Genomic DNA, 20,341 nt, shown 5'->3' on the forward strand with positions numbered 1-20,341 from the left:
TTATTTTTTTTTTGGGGGGGGGGGCATATATAAACAGCATATATGTTTGGAATGAAATGAGGATGAGTAAATAATACCAAAAATTTCATTTTTGGATGAACTTTTAAAGCTTTGAATGCAGTAAAGTACAGCAGATAGTGGCCAAAAGTTATGTCCGGCCTAGGACGACTGACATCTTCACCATACCACTGAAAATATATTAAATATTTTGTTATATTTTTGTGCTTGGAGTATAGAATTACAGCACATGCTCTATTTCAATTGTTTCATTTGAGAAAATGCAATGAAACATGTCAAACTATGCGGACATAATTTTTGGCCAAGCTGACATACAAAGCTTGCACTCATTATTCCCAGCACACAATTCAGATCAGTCAATCAATCACTGTGGCAAGAGTTTATTTGTTCATAATTTTGTGGGTTTTAGTGAAAATGGCACATGAACAAAGCATATTGAGCCAATGCCCAGGAGAATGAAAAACAAGGGAGAACCAATGAAATATTAATAACTGTTTTTAATGTAGTCAATGTATGATTTCTGCTTCATTTTTTGTAGATTTTTGTAGCCTTAGTTTTTTGTTTTCATGTGTGTTTTCATTATCCTGATATAACATATTCCTTATATTTCGATGGTTTAATTGAACTTGTAGGGTCATTAAAATCAAATGTTGGGCAAATTTCCCCTCTGGCCACTAGTGTATGTTGAGGCTAGATGCTGCTGAGATTTACATGAGGTTTTGACATGTGATCTTGCCTTCTCGAGGAGAGATGGTAGGTAATCTTGTCTCGGAGAGCCTCACTGCTCTGCTGTTCATTCGGCCCTTATAGACCTGTCCGTCCAAACCCATGATGTTGGCTTCTTCTGCCTGAAGGAACAAAGCTCACGGTTCATTCATTCTTACAGTTCAAATGATTCTGTGAGTGTGACGTGTCAGACCTGTGGGGGTGGCCCGGAGGGCACGGGCCGACTCTCCTCATCACTGTGGATAAGATGGGTGATGTGCTGAATGCGGGTGTAGCGGCGGCTGGGGTAGGTGAGGGTATGGCTGCCCCCGCAGCTACGGGCCAGGTAACTGTAATCCGCCATTTCTGCGATCCTCTCACTGAGTAATAGGCAATAAAATAACATTCAGCTCTTAGACTACGTTCACACTGTCAGTCCAAATCAGATTAATTGTGTTTCCGATTGTCCACATTGTGTATCACAACGATTCATATCCGAATTCTCTAGCATACGCATAAAAAGTGAAGTATACGTTGGGCTTAATGAGGTAGAAAAGTAGGAGGTTGGCATGCACTGCTTTATTCCATACAGCCATCTCCGCTGAAACAGATTTCCAGATATGTGATTAGAATAGGATGTCAAACCATATACATCGAGTTCAGTCACGAAACTCTAGATGGCACAGGCTGATTGGTCCTTTACATGAAATCTGCAAGCAATCACATCATTATTGCATGGGACAAGGTGATTGGCTTCTGATGATCCTTCAGCCATTTAAATAGCCTGGTTCAGTGTTTGCTGTAGGCTAGTCAGAGTTCCTCTGAGACCCTCCACCTCCCCAGCTCCACCTGCCTAAATCTGCTGCAGGATTTATTTATGTCTATTTATGAAGCAGCAGCATATCTTACATGCTCACAACAGCATGTCTGTGTATCTGTCAGCAGTAGCAAGTCCATAATTTCTCTGCAGCAGCAGTATGGATATCAGAACTAAAATAAAATGTTAATAAATGTTGCATTTCATGTGATATTTTTTTGCCATTCACACTTGCTAAATATAATCAGATTCCAATCGGATATGCACAGAAATCGAATTTGGACTGACAGTCTAAAGAAGGCTTTAAAGGTAAAGATTTCAGAAAGAACAACCATTTTGGGTCCCACAAAGAACCTTTCAGTGAACATTTGTTTTTTATTAGTGAGAAGAACATTTTAATAATCTAAGAACCTTTTCCACTATAAAGAATCTTTTGTGGATTGGAAAGATTCCATGAATGTTAAAGGTTCTACATGGAACCACAGATGTCAGTAAAGCCGAGGACACACTTAAGGATTGTAAGGCCGATTATGAATGTAAATTGATACTTATGACTGATCGTGCTCAAACACGTCCAGTCAGATCCAGTTGCATTCAGTCAGCGATTACAGTTGGTATTAAAATTCCATGTGTAAGTATTAAAATCTGCTTCAGTCTAAGGAAATAATCGCTGTGTGTTGAGTTCAGTCTTAGAATGTTTTATCTAGTCATTAAATGTGTGCCCGGCTTTTAGAACCTTTATTTTTAAGAGTGAAGATACACAGAACATGTAACAGAGTAACTGCAGGAGACCTTTAGACTAGATACATTTTCTAGAAAAAATATGAGGGTTGGATATCTGCACCTGGTCTGTAAACTGACATCTACCTAAGAAACCTTCACTCTCTGTGTCATGAGTCTAACTCACTGCTTGCACAGGGTCCGGCTGCTCCTCTTTCCTGAGCCCGGGGTGGGCCGGTAGCGGGTCCGTGAAAGTTCTGGCAGACCCTGGCTGTAAGGAAGCTTGGGTGTCCTTGATGTAGGAAACTGACTGGGCTCTTGATCTATCTGCCTGCACATTAAAACATGTCTGTGCTCATCCTGTGCCAAGCCTCTCATAAAACAAACCATCCTGAAGTTATCCTGGTTAGTAACAGGTTTCAGGCTGAGACAAATAAACAGCCAGAGTTCTCAATGTTCAACTTCAACAGTAATTGCCACTGGTCATGTGACTAGTATTTCATTGCTTAAATTCAATTTTATTTTACACTGGGATCAGAAATATTTGAACATGCACAATCGACTTAAATATGTTGTTTCATTAAATAACTACAAATAAACCCCTAATAAAAGTATTAGGGTTAATTTTATTAAATAAAGTATATTTTGCTAGTATACTTCATGCAATAGGCATAATAAATGTGCTGGTAGTATACTTGTAAATGTACAATTTCAATACTTCTTGAGACAAAATTGGCCCACTTTTTGGTTTATAAAAGTATATTTTTAAGTGTTTCTACATTTTTCTTTTGTATTGCAACTTTACTGTGATGTATATTTCTAGTTCACTTTTTTTTTTTTACCTATGAAAGTACACTTTTTGATAAATCAAGTTTCTTTATCTTTATATACCTAAAACATTAGCTCTTAACATCATACTTATACATCATACTTTACCACTTATAATTATTATTTTGGCAATTTATGTATACTTCTAAATTTGTATTTAGGCATTCATTTTTAGACTTGAAATAAACCTTTAACTGTCCTTTAAGTACTTTTTGTACACTACCAGTGTGTTTATGCTAATGTTTTAGGTATATAAAGATAAAGAGACTTGATCCTTTGGCAATTTGATTTGATGTTTTTTGATTCTGGTAACGGCGGTATAAAACAGACAGCTATTCCACCCCAAAGCCACTATAAACTTGATTCAAAAATATGCTTTTCTTAAGCATATCTTGATCAAAAGTTTACACACTGTTAGAGAGATTTATAAAGAATGAAGTTGTGTTTATGAATTATACAGACTGCAAGTGTTTAAAAATGAAAATAGTGACGGCTCTTGTCTCCGTGAATACAGTAAGAAACGATGGTAACTTTAACCACATTTAACAGTACATTAGCAACATGCTAGCGAAACATTTAGAAAGACAATTTAAAAATAATACTAAAAATATCATGATATTATGGATCATGTCAGTTATTATTGCTCCATCTGCCATTTTTCACTATTGTTCTTGCTTGCTTACCTAGTCTGATGATTCAGCTGTGCACAGATCCAGACGTTAATACTGGCTGCCCTTGTCTAATGCCTTGAACATGAGCTGGCATATGCAAATATTGGGGTGTACATATTAATGAGCCCGACTGTTACATAACAGTTGGTGTTATGTTGAGATTCGCCTGTTTTTTTGAGGTCTTTTAAACAAATGAGATTTACATAAGGAGGAAACAATGGAGTTTGAGACTCACTGTATGTCATTTCCATGTACTGAACTCTTGTTATTTACACTGGTGTCAAAAGTATTCCCATTCAATACTCAAGTAGAAGTACAGATACTAGGGTTTAAAAATACTTCTGTAGAAGTTGAAGTATCAACTCAAATTTTTTACTCAAGTAAAAGTGTAAAAGTACTGGTTTCAAAACTACTTAAAGTATAAAAGTAAAAGTAATGTAAGGGAAAAAAATGCCATTAAGGACAAAAGCTTAGGCCGTGTCACAGGGGTCTATTGCGCACTCCACCTCCTCAAAATGTCATCAATAACCTTTATTGGGATGTAAATGTACATCCAAGCTTAACTGCAGGAATCTGTGAGGGCAACGGACAAGAAAAATGTGGGTAGTTTTTGTGTACCCAGGGCAGGCTTAGTAACAATCAGGGCTTGACATTAACACCCGCCAAAGTTTTCAGCTGTTTCAGTTCACACCGCACCAACATACGCCAACAAACTCATCTGTTGGAGTTTGTTGGATAGGTGTGGTAACCCTGTTGGCGTTGGTTGGAGTCTGTTTTTACCAGACTGAACATGTTTAATCTGTGTTTGTTTGGTCGTCTGAGCATCCAACAAATGGCAACAAACTCTCGGTGCATTCCAAACGGGATATATCTCCCTCCGAAGGGCACTTTAGAGTGAAAACAATCATGGCCGCCATATTGAGGGGTCGTTCCAAACTGATGGACACTTCGGACCCCCATGATCCTTTGCACAGTGAAGTTGTTTGACATCACAGAATGGGTACAGGTAGCTCGGAGTTTGATTTTACCTATATATGAATGTATAGTATTTATCTATACTACTGTAATATTTATACGAGTTAGATTTGGTACATTAATATGGTCAAAACGACATTGTACTTCAACAAAAATACTTTACAGCTCCCTTTATCAGTCCATTCAAATGTTTCAAATACATAGACACAATATACATTATGGTGCGATAAACCAAAAATAAATAAATAAACTAACGTTAAACAAAGGGCGCAGCTTGCGCAGTCTATCCTCCTTGACTGTCTCGTTAAGATGACGCAGAAGTGCGTTACAAAAAAGGAGTATTTTTGACCCCTACACCCTTCATCCCTTTGAAGCTCTCACTCCGGAGGGTAAACCCTTTGAAGGGACTATGGCATAGGGATGAGCCCTTCCGAATGTTCCATGCGTTCCGCAGGGCCTGACGTAATCTGACCTGGCCACGAACCGTTGCCATGACGATGAGGCAAGTCCCCAGCAAAGACAGCTGTTTGATCGCGCCCGCGCCTCAACACGCACACAACAAAGCACTGGAAACGTGACATCGTAGCTTGTTCGTTATAAAAAATAAAATACATAAAAAAAAAAAAATCATATAAAAGGAACAATAGTCCATAGTGCAATCCGTGCCATTCAGCAAGAGCACTGCTCCACTTCACCGAAAGAGAGAGGTATAACACCATGAGAGCAACGCAGGCTTACCTTCAGTTTGGTTTTATATTAATTTGTTTTGGCTTGTTTAGCTACATGGTTGTATATGACTATGGGTCACGTAAATAAAAAGGGTCGGGCTAAAAAAAAGTTTAAAAACCAGTGTATACGCTAATTTATTCAAACATCTCTGTACCGAACTACCTTAATTTGTGGAGGATGAAGAGAAAGCACACGTTTGATAGCCTAAATGAGCCAGTAGTAGAGAAATAATAACTTTTAAGAAATAATCTTTTTTGAGTAACGACCACCAACACTGTCGTTCTTGCTGGAGTGTGATGTGATTTGTGATTTGACGTGATTTGTGACGTGCAGGTGCGCTGGATCGAGTACAACCCAATAGGGTGTCAGAATAGTATTTGTTTATTCTCATCCAACCACAATCAAATTCACTCTATCCAGATGGCGCGATTTATCTGGATAGTTTTTTTTTTTTTTTTTCAAGCCGGAATGAAAACAAGCGGAAATGAAATAGGAGTAACGAGGCTATTTTTAAAATGTAAGGAGTAGAAAGTACAGATAATTGCGTGAAAATGTAAGGAATAGAAGTAAAAAGTCGTCTGAAAAATAATTACGCCAGTAAAGTATAGATACCCGAAATTTCTACTTAAGTATTTGTACTTCGTTACTTGACACCTCTGGTTATTTAACTATGCCGAGGTAAATTCAATTTTTGAATCTAGGGCACCTTTAAGTACATCTCTGATAAGTACATAAAAAGACAAAGTATACTCTTATTTTTAGTTTAAAGAAGTATACTAATATCACACTTCTAATACTTGAACTTCTTATTTGTAGGGGAAGCCAAACAAAATTTCTGTGTAATTATTTACTAGGAAAGAGTACTATTTTCTTTCAAATAAATGCCACCTGGTTTGATATTTTGTTATATTACACAAACTTCATACATTTTTAAGTATGTCCAAATGCTTTCTGTCATGTCCACAAATACCATCCTAGAATACAGGAAGTTGCTGTAAAAGTCACTGAGATTCATGTCAGGTTTACTGTGTGGAATCTGTAGAACACAGTGGAGTACGTTTGGGTTTTGAGTCCCCCTTCTGGACAAGCACTGGAAAAGCTTTGAGGATATGACCTGTCTCACCTCCTGCAGTGCTGCCGCATCTGCTCCAGTTCATACACAGAGTAGGGCCGGTTGGACTTGTGAGAGGGCAGTCCTGGGGCCGAGGGCAGGGTGACCATGTGCCTGCAAACATTCAGAGACATTACTGTAGTGTTGTTCACTGCCAGAAAGAAATGATGTCTTGAGAATATAACAAGCAGAAACTTTTTAATTATCTTAAAAAAAAAAAAAAAAGTTAGGTCTTAGAAAATACTGAATTTCAATCACAAATTAGATTTAATTACTCTAAAACTGTCAAGTGATGCAACCTTAATGCAATTTTATATTATTTATTTAAAAAAAAAAAAATTAAAAGAGCTGTTTCATGTCTATCCTTGTATTTTTCAACTGGTTGAGGTTGATATGGGATTTAGAAAGTAATTAATAATAAGTAATCCAATACTTTATAGAGATAGTAATTAGTACAGTAATCTAATTACACTGTTGAAGATGTAATTAGTAGCTGTAATTAATTACTTTTTTAGAGTAACTTACCCAACACTGCATAACAACAACAAAACAACTGTATTTTGGTAGCAACACATTGACTTGAATAATATTTCAATCCAAATTTGCTTTACTCAAGACATATTTGACACCACCACAAAAAAAATTATGTTGAGTTTAAGCCATTGAAGAGTTGTATTTAAGCCATTGCCTGTACAATTTAATATATTTTTAATTAATTGTGGCAAAAAAAGTGTCATGCAGGTATAATATTTACGTACTGTCCTGGTGTCATCATCTCCACTGGACGATCGCAGGAGATGCAGTGAAACCGGGCCACTAATTGTCTTTGACAAAGTGAGAAAGACACAAAGAGAGTGAGGTTTGTTTCCATACAACCACCATCATGTTAGTCAAATGGCTATTCCTTCCAAAATGAAGCTAAAATATCCCAGAAATGGTCAATGCCAAATAACCCTTTGCAAAGACCCGCCCCCCTTAGTTACTGTTGCTTTGTCCGACAAGCGCTGTCACGCCACACAGATTGAAAATTACATTGCGGAGCAAAGAGGACACTGACAACATGTCGACAGACAAGACAAAGCAGATTACTTATGATATTAAACAAAGTCCCAGCTTTCAAACTGTGTAATTTTTTAAGAAATTCGAACAATAAAAACCGTTTTGTGGCTCTTTAATGTGTCGTGACAGATTGCTGTAGCGCCTCAGATCAAGCGGCTCGTGAACCGATCATCTCTTCCTACTAGTTCATTTATAGCATCAAATAAACATGAATGAACATCAGAAGGAATGTTGTTTCAAACGCGGAAAGATGTCAATACATACTATTTTTCAAGTACAAGTCCACCGAGGTTAATCTTGACTGCTTTGTCGAACAAAATGGCGGATTTGGCGTTATGATTAGTTAGATTGCCTGTCAATCAAACTCCTGTTGAAGGGTCAATTATGTTGTTTGGAGCCCGAATCTGCACAGTAGTGATACTGAGGTGGAGCCACGATATCAAGGTCCCATACACACTCCCGCAGACTCGATCGCAAGCACAGCTGTCAATCATAACGTCACACCCCATTTTTATACCATAAAACAAGTAAAACCAAAGTTAATTGAAAAACGAACACTTGAACATACGTCAGCGTGATAAGAACTACCTAAAATGGCAGAAACCATTTTCTTAAGAAAAATATGTGAAGTATAATTGGATTTTTAGGTTGGCTCGCATCCCATTAGATTACATGAAAAAGGTGGAGCTTATGACCTATACTGTAGCCAGCCACCAGGGGGCGATCAAAATACTTTGGCTTTACTTTTCAGGACGTGTGCACCATCTGACCACCATGCAAGGCAACCTAGAAAATGTAACAATTTACGAGTTGATTAAATTTGAATTCGCAAAATTTAATTCATACAAAACTGTAAAATAGTTAAGAATTGTCATGTGAGTCTGAAAGAACAGTCACATTTATCATTGCTCCAGTCATTTCAGTAGGAATTTACATTTTAATTGGGAATTTCGCACAAGTGTTTTTTAAACTATTTTTCTGTGTTAGGTTTGAAAATGATTTCTGTGTGAGCAGTGCTTTGTGCATCACAACACTAGTGGACGATGACATTTTTTGCTGGTGAAATTTTGCTAATTTCACCACGACTTGACATCTGCATATTCCATTCTGTTATATATGCTTTGTTCTCATCTTGTTAAAATATTAAAAGTTAAATATATTAAATAATCATATATAATAAATGTCTTGGAAAAAGTGAATCTGGTCGCTCACTTCCTGAGTCCAGCGGCGTCGTCCTGTTCGGGGAGTGACGGTGTCTGCAGATGCTTATGGATGGTTCTCCAGCGATCATCCAGCTGCTTCTTCAGAGGATCCAGCTCAATCCGGTTCAACTACAGCCCAAGACATACATGTTATAAAACATACTTGTTTCTATCCAACCTACCAGCACTTGCTATGTGAACACAAAAAATAATCGAAATTAATCGAAAAGGTTAAACGGTCTTGAAAAAATAGTCACAATTGTGCTCCTTGTGGTCAAAAATGACGGCATTGGAAACAAATTTCATCTAGTGGAAATGTTTGGTACTGCGACCAAACAAAATCTTACTGAAACCTCATTTTCTGAGATATCAACCTCATATTTGAAACGCATCTTGTTTAGATTTATGTTTTTGATTTTCTCACAATTTTAGAGTAAAACATGTTTTGGAAAATATATATTTTTCATTTAAATATTGAAAATAGTATTTTTGTGCATTTTTCATAACATTAAACATAAACTTCTCACAATCTCACAAAATGATTTTCTCAAAAGATTATCTCACAAGCAGATTTCCCCCAAATTCTCATTACCTGTTCAAAATCTCAATCTAATTACTGTAATATGAAAAATGACCATAATATCACACTTAACTCTGAACTTATAGAAAAAAGCTTTTATATTAATGCAAAGTTTAGAACAGCTCTATCAGTGGGTACTTTAAGACATATGAGTTCATAACAGTGGGAAATATTTCTTACACAATAGAGATGTTAAATGACTTTAGGGAAGTATTGTACAATATTTCTGTCCATCCTTCTCTCACCTTGCAGTCCATTTCACTGGAGATCTTCTCAATGACCTTGTTCCAGTCCTTCTCCTGACCGCTGATCTTACTGAGCAGCTCCTGTAACATGTTATTGAGCTGCTCGGTCATGCTGTCAAACTGCATGCGGCTCACCTTGCCCTCCAGAGCCCGTTTGTCTGCTTTCTGAGGAGCAAAGAGATGATGTCCACCGACTGACAGTGACTGTGGCGGTCCGATGGAGACCACAGAGAATAGTTGATGGACTTGAAATATTTATGAACGGTGTAAAGAAACAACTCACAATTTCAATCTTCATCTCCACCAGTTCCTTGTCAGCTTTCTTTTCATCCAGTTCCTCCAACATCTTGTACAGACGCTGGAAAAGCCACAATTAAGTCTATGTAAAGTAAATCATATATAACTGCCAAAGGTTTCTGTAAGGGGATGAGTTGGGCAAGGGTGTAATAATTGTAACTAGCTTAATTTAAGAACAATTTAAGTCAGCAGGAAGTCCCTACCATGATGTAAAACATAACATGTGTCTCTATGTAAGTATTTTTTACCTTCCACAATAGCATGTTGTGCCATTGAGGTCACAGGACTTGAGACTAGCGTGACATTTTCTCACTAAAACCACTGACTGCTGCTGCTTCTGATTGCTTTTAGAGGGAAAAAGCTACCAATAACTGTTGGTATAGGATCATTTTTCTATGTAATATTAGCATATTGGCATAACAGATTTGGTGTTTGCACTTTAGAGACCATCAAAGGTTACTATTTACAACATGTTTTGCAGCGTTGAGCAGTGCAGCCAATCACAAACATATCTGTTGATTTCTTGAACGCAATGGCCAATCACATGTGTTTAAAGGATTAGTTCACTTTCAAATTAAAATTTCCTGATAATTTACTCACCCCCATGTCATCCAAGATGTTCATGTCTTTCTTTCTTCAATCGAAAAGAAATTAAGGATTTTGATGAAAACATTCCAGGATTTTTCTCCTTATAGTGGACTTCAATGATCTCCAAACAGTTGAAGGTCAAAATTAGATGAGGAATAAGGGTCTTATCTAGAGAAACCATCGCTCATTTTCTAAAATGTTTTTTTCTTAAATTGTATATGTTTTAACCATAAATGCTCATCTTGAACTAGCTGTCTTTTTCTTCTTCTCTATTTGAATTCCAGCAGTGTAGGCACTGCTAAGTGTATTACTGCCCTCTACAGGTTTGAACTAAATTGTCATATACAATATGCTAGTGCAAGTATATAACAATTAGAAAATTAGCAAGACCCTTATTTCTCATCTGGGATCGTGTAGAACATTTTGAAGCTGCACTGAAACTGTAATTTTGACCTTCAACCATTTGGAGGCCATTGAAGTCCACTATAAGGAGAAAAATCCTGGAATGTTTTCATCAAAAACCTTAATTTATTTTTGACTGAAGAAAGAAAGTCATGAACATCTTGAATGACATGGGGGTGAGTAAATTATCAGGAAATTTTAATTTGAAAGTGAACTAATCCTTTAAGTTAAGTTAGAATCTACTCAAAATGAACTGAGATGAGTGACAGCTTTTTAGTGATGATAAAGGGAGAGCTCTTTGCGCGCTTTCTAAAAGATATAATCCATGCAGAATTTGACTAACACTTTTGCTTAGCTGCATTATGAAAGGCAATGGTTATTTATTATTTGAATTGGCTGTCATGCCAAATCCCGCATACAGTATGCTTGCTTTTCTGCTCTAATTATAGTGGTTTGTGAACATAGTCGCTTTAATAACAAATAATTTATCAAGAGCGTTAATGCTGGGATGTGTAGGCTGTTGCAAGCTGTCACGCAACTTGAAACTATTTCAGGAAATTCTGTTTTAATGTGTTTTTCTAGAGGAAGCACATCTAGTCTTACACTGGAGTTGGTTCACCCTCCGCCTATGGTTGAGGTGCCTATGATGCCTTAAAATACTGCCTATAGTAGCTCACTAGGTTTTGAAACAGAGCTAGGCTAATACAGTTCGAAATGTTTACTATTTCCCTTATGAAAAAGTGTGCTTATATATTAAATGAGCACTTGTAGTGCACTTCAAACCTTAAAAGTATATTTTAAAAAAAAAAACTCTACTTGCAGATAATATAATATAAATTTAATAAAAGTCCACTTAAGTGCACTTAAAGAGAATACATGTTTCTTAACACACTTAAGTAATAATGTCAAATTAAAAGTTTATTGTTTAAATAATCTTTTTTTGTGCTTTAAAAAAATACACTTATTTTTGTGTTGACTAAGATACTAAAGCACATATGAAGCACTTGATTATAATCAAAACTGTAGTGTGTTATTCAATATACCCCCTGGTTTCACAGACAAGGCTTAAGCTAGTCCTAGACTAAAATGCATGTTTAGCTGTTTTAACTGAAAGTAACTTGCACTGCCATTGTTTTGTCTCAAGATCCACACCAGTAATGTTTCTTTCTAGGATATGTTTTTAAAAGCTACTTAAATACCCAAATTGAAATAAGGCTTAATCCTTGCTTAGCCTAAGCCCTGCCTGTGAAACCAGCCAATTATATTTAAAGTTATTATATTTTAAATTTAAATACAATACATTTTAATTTAAGTGCAATTGAGATGCAATTAAGTGTGTGAAAACATTAGATTTAGTTCACACTTAAGTATGTTATTTCTGTAATAAGTAGTTTTAATAAGTATGCTAAAGTGCCTTTCTTTTTCAAAAGGGTAATAATTTAATATAACTGAGTATTAAAACAAGTTAAATTTCAAACTGAATCTCAATATACTGTAAATGCCCCTGAGAGACAGCAGAATAGATTCTCGATTAACACATGTCAGTAATACTAAGCTGTGATGCTCTCACTCACGTCGATGTGGATCTGTTTCTCGCTGTGCTCCTCCGTCAGGCGTCTGGATGTGCTGTGGAGTCTCTCACAGTCGGCCTGCAGCTGCAGTAAGGCTCCCTCCACATCACTCGCCAGATCAGTGTTCTGCAGCAAAACACACATTTCACAACATCACATACACACAGAGGAACATTTGACAGATCTGTCGGAGCTCAGGAGACATTCCATGTTTAATTTCAGTACAAACTTTGTCTCAAATGTTTTTTAAAATGTCTTAAGAAGAATGAACTCAGTTTACCCTTACGTAACAAAAATATATGGCAATATACTGCAAAATATATTGCGATATATTACATACTGTAATACATTTCCATATATTGGAAACTCCGATATATATGCATTGACCATGTATGGCTATTGATACAAATATTTACAAATGAAGACAAAAATAGCATTATATGTGATATTCGTAAAGTGTACATATGTTGCACATACATGTTCCCATATAAATGTGAATGTATGTAAACACATATATACATTCACAGAATGAGTTGCAACAGATTTCTAGTTCCCAGCATGCTTTGCTTCTGACTGGTAAAGGAGAGTAAAGGTTAAAATGAAGTGCTATTTCATGTGTTTTTGCACAATATCAATATAGGGGGAGATGTTAGTGTTTAATGTTCTATTATTTTGGAATTTAAAAGGTTTTCTGGTATGTTTTTGGGGTCGCCAATGTGCTGAAGAACACCATTAGGACTATATATTACGTAATTTAAAAGTAATGGCTGTGCGCTCTTCAGTACAGTGATAGTTTCTTTGTTAAATAATTTAGTACATGAAGGTGACAGGTGTGCTTGTGCTATTGTTAACTAGCTTGAAAATATGAAATTATGCTGCATGAGTAAATATAGCTGCAATATATTTATATCCATACAATACCATATCACATGTTATGAAGTGTATTACTGAATATAATGCTACATACATTATGATATATTAGTGATATATATATTGTCACATATTTTTCAATATATGAAAAGCGGCAATTCCTTATATATTATTCAATATATTTAAATATACAGTATTAACACAATGTATTCTTCTGTATATTTTCAATAAACCGTTGAATAATTTAATATATTGATCATTCATATATAAGGAAATATATTTTTGCGTAAGGGTAATCTCTGTCCCTGTCTGTCATGTACCTTATTCCTGCCCCGGTGTTCCTGGATCGTGAGGTGAGTGGTCTTGTCCTCCGCTTTGTAGGAACACTGGGACAACTGACTGATCTCCAGGCCCGGATCGTGACCTTCTGTCTGCTGTTGACCCTGATCCTGACCTGAACTCTGACTTTGACCTGAACTCTGAACCTGATCCTGGCCCGAGCTTTGGGCCTGTTCCGCTGCTCTGCTGAACTCTACTGCCTCCTGCTGTTCACTTTTTGAGAGTGGAGAGGATGAGGAGGACATCATATCCTCAATCATAACCCTGAGGCTGTTTAACTACAGGTGAACCATAAAAAAAAAATGAAAAGAACGTTAATGAAAAAATAATAACACAATGGTAGGGCATCAAACCAACAGGGCTGGGCGATATATTGAATATTATTAAATTTTAACTCTTGGTGTTTTATATATATACGGTTGCTTTAGGTATTTGCTAAATATAATCCGTTAACAACTAACAAAATTATTTAATAATATTATTCAGAAATATTTCCTTCCATCATTGTGAATACAGTATATGATGTGAATGTTTGATATATGGCCCAGCCCTATAACTGGAGGAGTTCTGTCTGTCTGACCTGCTCTTGTGTGTGTCTGTCTTGGTTGATTCTCTCTTCCACTCTGTCACTCTTCTCTCTCATCAGCACCTGCACTTTCTCATCCAGCTTCAGTACTGCAATCCTGTATGAGTGTGTGTGATGTACAGAGGGCTGAAAATTGCCAATAGTGAAAGAAAATTGCGCCTTCTTTTCTAATTAAATCAGGTCCAGATTCATTTAACTGCCGCAGTGCAAAAAACAAGTGGTACTTCCTCCAGCAATGAGAATGTCTTCACAAGGTAAGAAAACATCTAAAAATGTAGTAATGTAATTGTACAGTGGATATAAAAAGTAAAAAAAAAAAAAAAAAAAAGCAATGTAATGTAAAAATAACAACCTATGCAAAGACATATTTCTGAGAAAATAATAAACGTAAAATACTTAAGCACCCTTTGATTTTATTTCAGCACTGAACTGAGCGTATTTGGAGTTCATCAGAGTCACTTCAGGTGAAGACAGATGCATGCTATTTCACATGACCTTGATGATGTGTTCATTCTGAACACAGCCACATTCCCAGTTATAAAATGGTGTGCACACCTATGCAGCTGGGTTATTGTATTATGGTTTTTCAGATATTACCCTACATGTAGTGTGTAATAAAGCTGTTTGTGAATGTAAAATGTCAGCAAAGTTTGATAAAAGATGAATAGGGTTATTGTCTACTAAAAGTAAGAAGCGATTCTGAACTGCCTGAAATGAGTCCTCAGTAATTCCAGCCTAATGTCCTGCATTAACCTACGTAGGTTTGTAACAAATTTGCATAATGCCCACAAATGGTCTTAATGGACCCTTCGCTAAGCCCCGCCCTCCTTAGTTACTGTTGCTATGCCTGTCAAGCTTTCGTGTCTGGCAAGTCATTTACGGTATGTATGCACACCAGTCAGACATTTTCAAGGAGATAATTAGTCATTTTTGGCGAACAGGTGAAATATCTGAGAGAGCAAGCCAAAAGGGACTGCAGTATGCATTCAAGGGATATATCCACGACATAATATGCAACCGATTAGAAATTAATTTGATCAAATTTGAAGCTAAAACATACATCAATATAACGTCATTGTTGTCTTGATAAATAACACAAAATTACTGTTTATGCGTTATTATAAGGGTAGGTTCAGGGTTGGGGTAGGTGTAGATGTTAATAAAGCCATAGACCACGTTAATATCACACTGGAAGCACAATCTGATAGGTAACGTTAGCATTTTTCGGATTTTGTCAGATTTTGTTACCTACTGTTTCAATGGGAGGTAGCAAAATCTGACAGGGTAGCACAAAATTGTCAGAACACTGGCATTTCTCCACTTGGGTTTTAGGTGTCGGGAGGGGAAAAAAAATTCCACCACCCCGTCCAAACTTTTAGGATACCGGGTATCAGGTTAACACAATCCATAAGCGCAACGCTTCATCGTGTTCCCTCGCTCGAAAGCTTGACAGACCCTCCGCGCCTAGTAAAGGTTGCTAAACCACGATTGGCCTGTGACGGTTTTCGGGCGTGGCTTAGCGAAGGGTCAATTGGCTGCCTTTGAACAATGTCTACTTTGACCCTCAAACACTGTAGTTGTAGCTGAGACTGGAACGGTGCGTTCACACCAGATGCGAATGAAGCGTTAAGCGCGAGTGATTTACATGTTTAGTCAATGCAAAGACGCGAATAGACATCCTGCGGCTCGAATTGAGCATTTCGGGCGTTTGACGCACGTAACACGCAATTCACGCGAATCGCACGAGTTGAAAAATCTGAACTTTGGTGAATATTCGCGCCATGTTAACCAATCAGGAGCTTGCTCTAGTAGTGACATAATTATGACGTAGCGAGTGGAGGCAGAAATCCGAAACAACAATGGAGGACAAAATAATCGTCGCTGTACGATACATCTTTGTACTTTTATAGAAACAGGAATAAAAAGGATCTTGCTTGGAGGAAAGTAAGTGAGGAGGTTGAACAATCTGGTAAGTTGTAAAAAACGCTCTTTACTCAATTTGAGCTATATATATATATATGTATATATAAAAACATATTGAGACTACAAGCTAGCTAAAGCCAGCAAATTGAGCTTATTCTCCGTATTTTACAACTACTTTCCCACTGACGAGTTGATGTGTTTATTCAGAGGAAGTGTGCAGAAACGAGACTGGAGCCGCTTTTATTCGCGCAAGTCGCGTCTTGTGTGAACGCCCCAGAAGAGTTTGGTTTGTGTTGTTGACATGTCGGGAAGATGCTGTTTTCTGAGCTTCAAAAGCAAATCCACTTTGCATACACTTAGAAATGATGAGGACTCGCACTTGAATTTATATAGTAAAAAGGACATCAACTTAGATATGGTAATGGGAGTTTGGTGGTAGACCAATTAAAACATACTGGGCTATCTGACCAATTAGAGCAGAGTAGACCGATCACAACAGACTGGGTCATCTGACCAATCAGAGCAAAGTAGACCAATCACAACAGACTGGACCATCTGACCAATCAGAGCAGAGTAGATCAGTCACAACAGACTGGACCATCTGACCAATCAGAGCAGAGTAGATCAATCACAACATACTAGGCCATCTGACCAATCAGAGCGGAGTAGACCAATCACAACAGACTGGGTCATCTGGCCAATCAGAGCAGAGTAGACCAATCACAACAGACTGGACCATCTGACCAATCAGAGCAGAGTAGATCAGTCACAACAGACTGGACCATCTGACCAATCAGAGCGGAGTAGACCAATCACAACAGACTGGGTCATCTGGCCAATCAGAGCAGAGTAGATCAATCACAACAGACTGGACCATCTGACCAATCAGAGCAGAGTAGATCAATCACAACAGACTGGATCATCTGACCAATCAGAGCAGTGTAGACCAATTCAGACACTGTGAGAAAAGAGGGGATGCTGTACATTATGAGAAAATTAAAGAGTTTTTTGAACTTGGATGCATGTAAACCTAATGTAGGAGAATCCAAAACAAAATTAAGAGCCTTTAAAATGTGTCACTTTAGTTTTCAGTGTCATTGCATAGGTTGTAATTTGAATTATAACTGTTTACAACTAATCTAGATTACAACTGAAGTTCTGATATGAATTATCTTTAATTTTATCACAAAAAATAGCCGTTTTAACAGAGGTGTGTACTTTTTATATCCACTGTATCTGTACACCATGTTTCCAACACTGCATTCTCACTACTGCAACTGATGCTATACCTGTACATGGTTTTAATGACCAATTTTGAACACTAATGTAAATGTTGCCGTTTCAAAAACTGATTCTATGTGAAATTGTGGGACATTTTTTGTCCCATGTCTCTGATGAGTGACTAGTTAATTGTGATCATTAGTACCTGATGTGAGTCGTCTGCAGGGTCAGCTGCTCTATCTGTGAGGCGTCTGTGTCCTGATTGCTGGCTGAACCTGTGCTCCGTCCTGCAGAGTCTGAGCTCAAGTTCATCAACACACTCTCCACCTCTGACACCTACAGGAGTCATCTACACTGTCACATGCTCCGTTGTGTGTGTGTGTGTGTGGTTCAGGCATACCCTACGTTTTGGGGACATAATGTCCTCACAAGGATGGCAATATCAGAAATCCTTGTCTTTATAGGGACATTTTTTGGTTCCCATGAGAAAAACACCTCATAAATAATTCTAAATTATGTTTTTTGAAAACGTAAAAATTTACTTTCTGTGAACTAAACGAAACTAAACAGAACAAGGAAATAGGAACCAAAGGAACAGTACATCAAAATAAGAGTCCACAAAACTAAACATAACTGTGACATTAGTCCCCCTCCCGGAAGGTGCGTCCTCGCACCACAGATAATAGTTCAACAGAGGAGGGAGGGGGTTCGGGTGGAGGATGTAGAGCTGAAGAGGGACATAACCAAAGAGCGACTGGAAATGCCACAGTGGAGTTGATGGAGGAAGGAGCCAGATGATGACATGGAGCGCATCCGGGATGAAGGCTCACAGCGTTACCGATGGTGGGAGGAGTCAGGGTGGTGTCAGGGGTTCGACTACCAGTGGTGGAGCTACTAGAACTAAAGACCCAGGCAGAGCCGAGAAGACACAGAGACCGTGTGACACTGAAGGTTCTGGAGGCCGAGATGGAGCCGCAGTGAACGAGTAGGGCTGTGCGATTAATCATAATTTATTTTTCGATTTCGATTTCGATTTCAGTTTCGGCTTCCAACAATTCCGAAAACAAGATAATTGAGGTAAATCAATTATTGTGCTGCTGTCGCTTTCCATCCAGCGCACCATACTTTCCTTCACAGTGGTTCGCTTTCATTCTGCCCTAAGCCAAACTTAACATCCAAATCAGCCGATTAAGTGAGTCAGATTTTTGAGTGTTATTAAAAGCGCATTAACCGCAGAATACTGTGGGATACAGATACGCGCCTAAACGGTCAAATAGCCTACACACAAAAATGTCGAAATGCCGTTTTGGCAAGTGTCCTTGTAAACACAGTTGGTTATGTCTTAAATGAATGTAACAGTTGAGAAAGAAAACATGTTTAAAAGTATATTGGATCCGTACATCTCTTAAAGTGACAGCAGTTCATGTTAATCAAACAACAAAAGACAAGATTAAATCATTCACTGCTCTTTAATGAATAATTTTTGAAATTTTAAAAAGATTAGTCTAAATTTAATGTAAACAGCAGTGTTATTTTACATTTGATTACTTTATTCAATATCTGCTGTCTATTACTTATCTGAATATCACTGTTAGTTATCTGTTAGACACTGTCACCTTTAACAAAAATAGAAGTCTAGGGGAAGTTCTGTTTAGATAATTACATAAGCTGTAAAACAGCCTTTTCAAGGACTTGATTATCATATAATCTGGTAATGCTAAAATGTGTTTTAAAGATAGGTTTAGAAGAAAGGTTAGGGTGTAGTAATTAAAATTAGTTTAATTATTTTCTCTCATACCTTCTCTTTTTCTGCTAGAAGACTGTCCACAAGAGTCCTCAGATGATTCAGCTGCTCTGGCACATGGTCAGGAATCTGCCTCTCTTCTGCAGACATAACAAATAATATCATCTTCATATTAAGTGTCTTTAATTAGTACTAACAATTAAATTTAACATTTAATACAATGCACTTACTGTGTACATATATATTTTTACATGTTTGTACTTTCTGTAATCAATAATATAATGCATATAAATCACGTTTTCTGCTGTCTATGTCGTACCTATTGCTGCGAGGACATCACGCAGATGTTGAAGCTGGGTCTGATCAGCCTTGTTTGCTTCCAGCTGTCCCATACGGACCTCCAGACTCTCATGCCTGTCTCTCAGTCTGCCCACCTCCTTCAGAGCCTCTACAGTCTCCGGGTAGCGCTCAGCCCCAATGCTGACCCGGGACAGCGGGCTACCCGTCACAGTGCGCATCGTCCCGTCAGACGGGGACTGATGTGAAGGAGAAACCTGATGAGAGAGATCTACACCAGCTGTGCCACCTGAACCTGCTCTCTCATCCTTGATCGGGCTACCAAGGTTCAAAGGGTGGATGGGTACAGTGGAGATGGTGCCCTGCAACCCCTGGGAATGCAAGAGGAAATGTCTTTTACAAAGCACAGTTAATGCCATCTTAGGCTAAGAATGAGGATGAATGTCTTCGGTTTTGGCCTCAGTTTGTGTTTGTAGATGTTGGTTATGCATTTACATTCAGCAAATCATTCATTCAGGTCAATGTTTGCCTCAACTGCAGCTGCCGCCTGCTCTAACCAAACAATGACTGTGATAAGAACCTGAGATTTAGGATGGCTGTGAAAGGTTACTGGCTTCTAAAAGCTACAGGACACACTAAACTGACTTCATGCTGTGTATTAAGTGATTACAGCTGGAAGTGCCCCCTGGATCTTCTGCCTCTCGCTGATGAGTGCGGCCTGCATCACTTCCCATGTGACACACTGTTGGAGCTCCTCTGGAACAGGGTACTGGGCCATCTTGTCCTTCAGCTCTTTCTGAGAGAGAAGAAATATATAATTTGGCATTTTCTAAATAAATATTA

At 37.8% G+C, this 20,341-nt stretch overlaps 1 protein-coding gene across 6 annotated transcripts in view; it reads right to left on the reverse strand.

Annotated features, from left to right (window-relative positions):
• The window catches only part of LOC137017923 (glutamine-rich protein 2), a 49,308-nt gene that overhangs the window by 14,183 nt on the left and 14,784 nt on the right, over positions 1 to 20,341 (reverse strand). For 3 of the 6 annotated variants that reach the window (XR_010894656.1, XM_067382693.1, XM_067382694.1), the window contains exons 4-17: positions 20,169 to 20,294; positions 19,521 to 19,869; positions 19,256 to 19,341; positions 17,663 to 17,793; positions 14,308 to 14,410; positions 13,709 to 14,005; positions 12,522 to 12,644; positions 9,944 to 10,018; positions 9,661 to 9,825; positions 8,846 to 8,964; positions 7,333 to 7,398; positions 6,587 to 6,688; positions 938 to 1,103; positions 755 to 866 (exon numbers count right to left, since the gene is read on the reverse strand). Coding sequence is in view for 5 of the 6 variants with exons in the window: in XM_067382693.1 (XP_067238794.1) it covers positions 755 to 866; positions 938 to 1,103; positions 6,587 to 6,688; positions 7,333 to 7,398; positions 8,846 to 8,964; positions 9,661 to 9,825; positions 9,944 to 10,018; positions 12,522 to 12,644; positions 13,709 to 14,005; positions 14,308 to 14,410; positions 17,663 to 17,793; positions 19,256 to 19,341; positions 19,521 to 19,869; positions 20,169 to 20,294 (2,020 nt within the window). In the remaining variant the exon portion in view is untranslated. The remainder of the gene's footprint in view (positions 1 to 754; positions 867 to 937; positions 1,104 to 6,586; positions 6,689 to 7,332; positions 7,399 to 8,845; positions 8,965 to 9,660; positions 9,826 to 9,943; positions 10,019 to 12,521; positions 12,645 to 13,708; positions 14,006 to 14,307; positions 14,411 to 17,662; positions 17,794 to 19,255; positions 19,342 to 19,520; positions 19,870 to 20,168; positions 20,295 to 20,341) is intronic. The other 3 variants (XM_067382695.1, XM_067382696.1, XM_067382697.1) reach the window with 3 other exon arrangements.

The sequence above is a fragment of the Chanodichthys erythropterus genome, chromosome 3 (genome assembly GCF_024489055.1).
Source record: "Chanodichthys erythropterus isolate Z2021 chromosome 3, ASM2448905v1, whole genome shotgun sequence".
In the NCBI taxonomy this organism is placed as follows: domain Eukaryota; kingdom Metazoa; phylum Chordata; class Actinopteri; order Cypriniformes; family Xenocyprididae; genus Chanodichthys; species Chanodichthys erythropterus.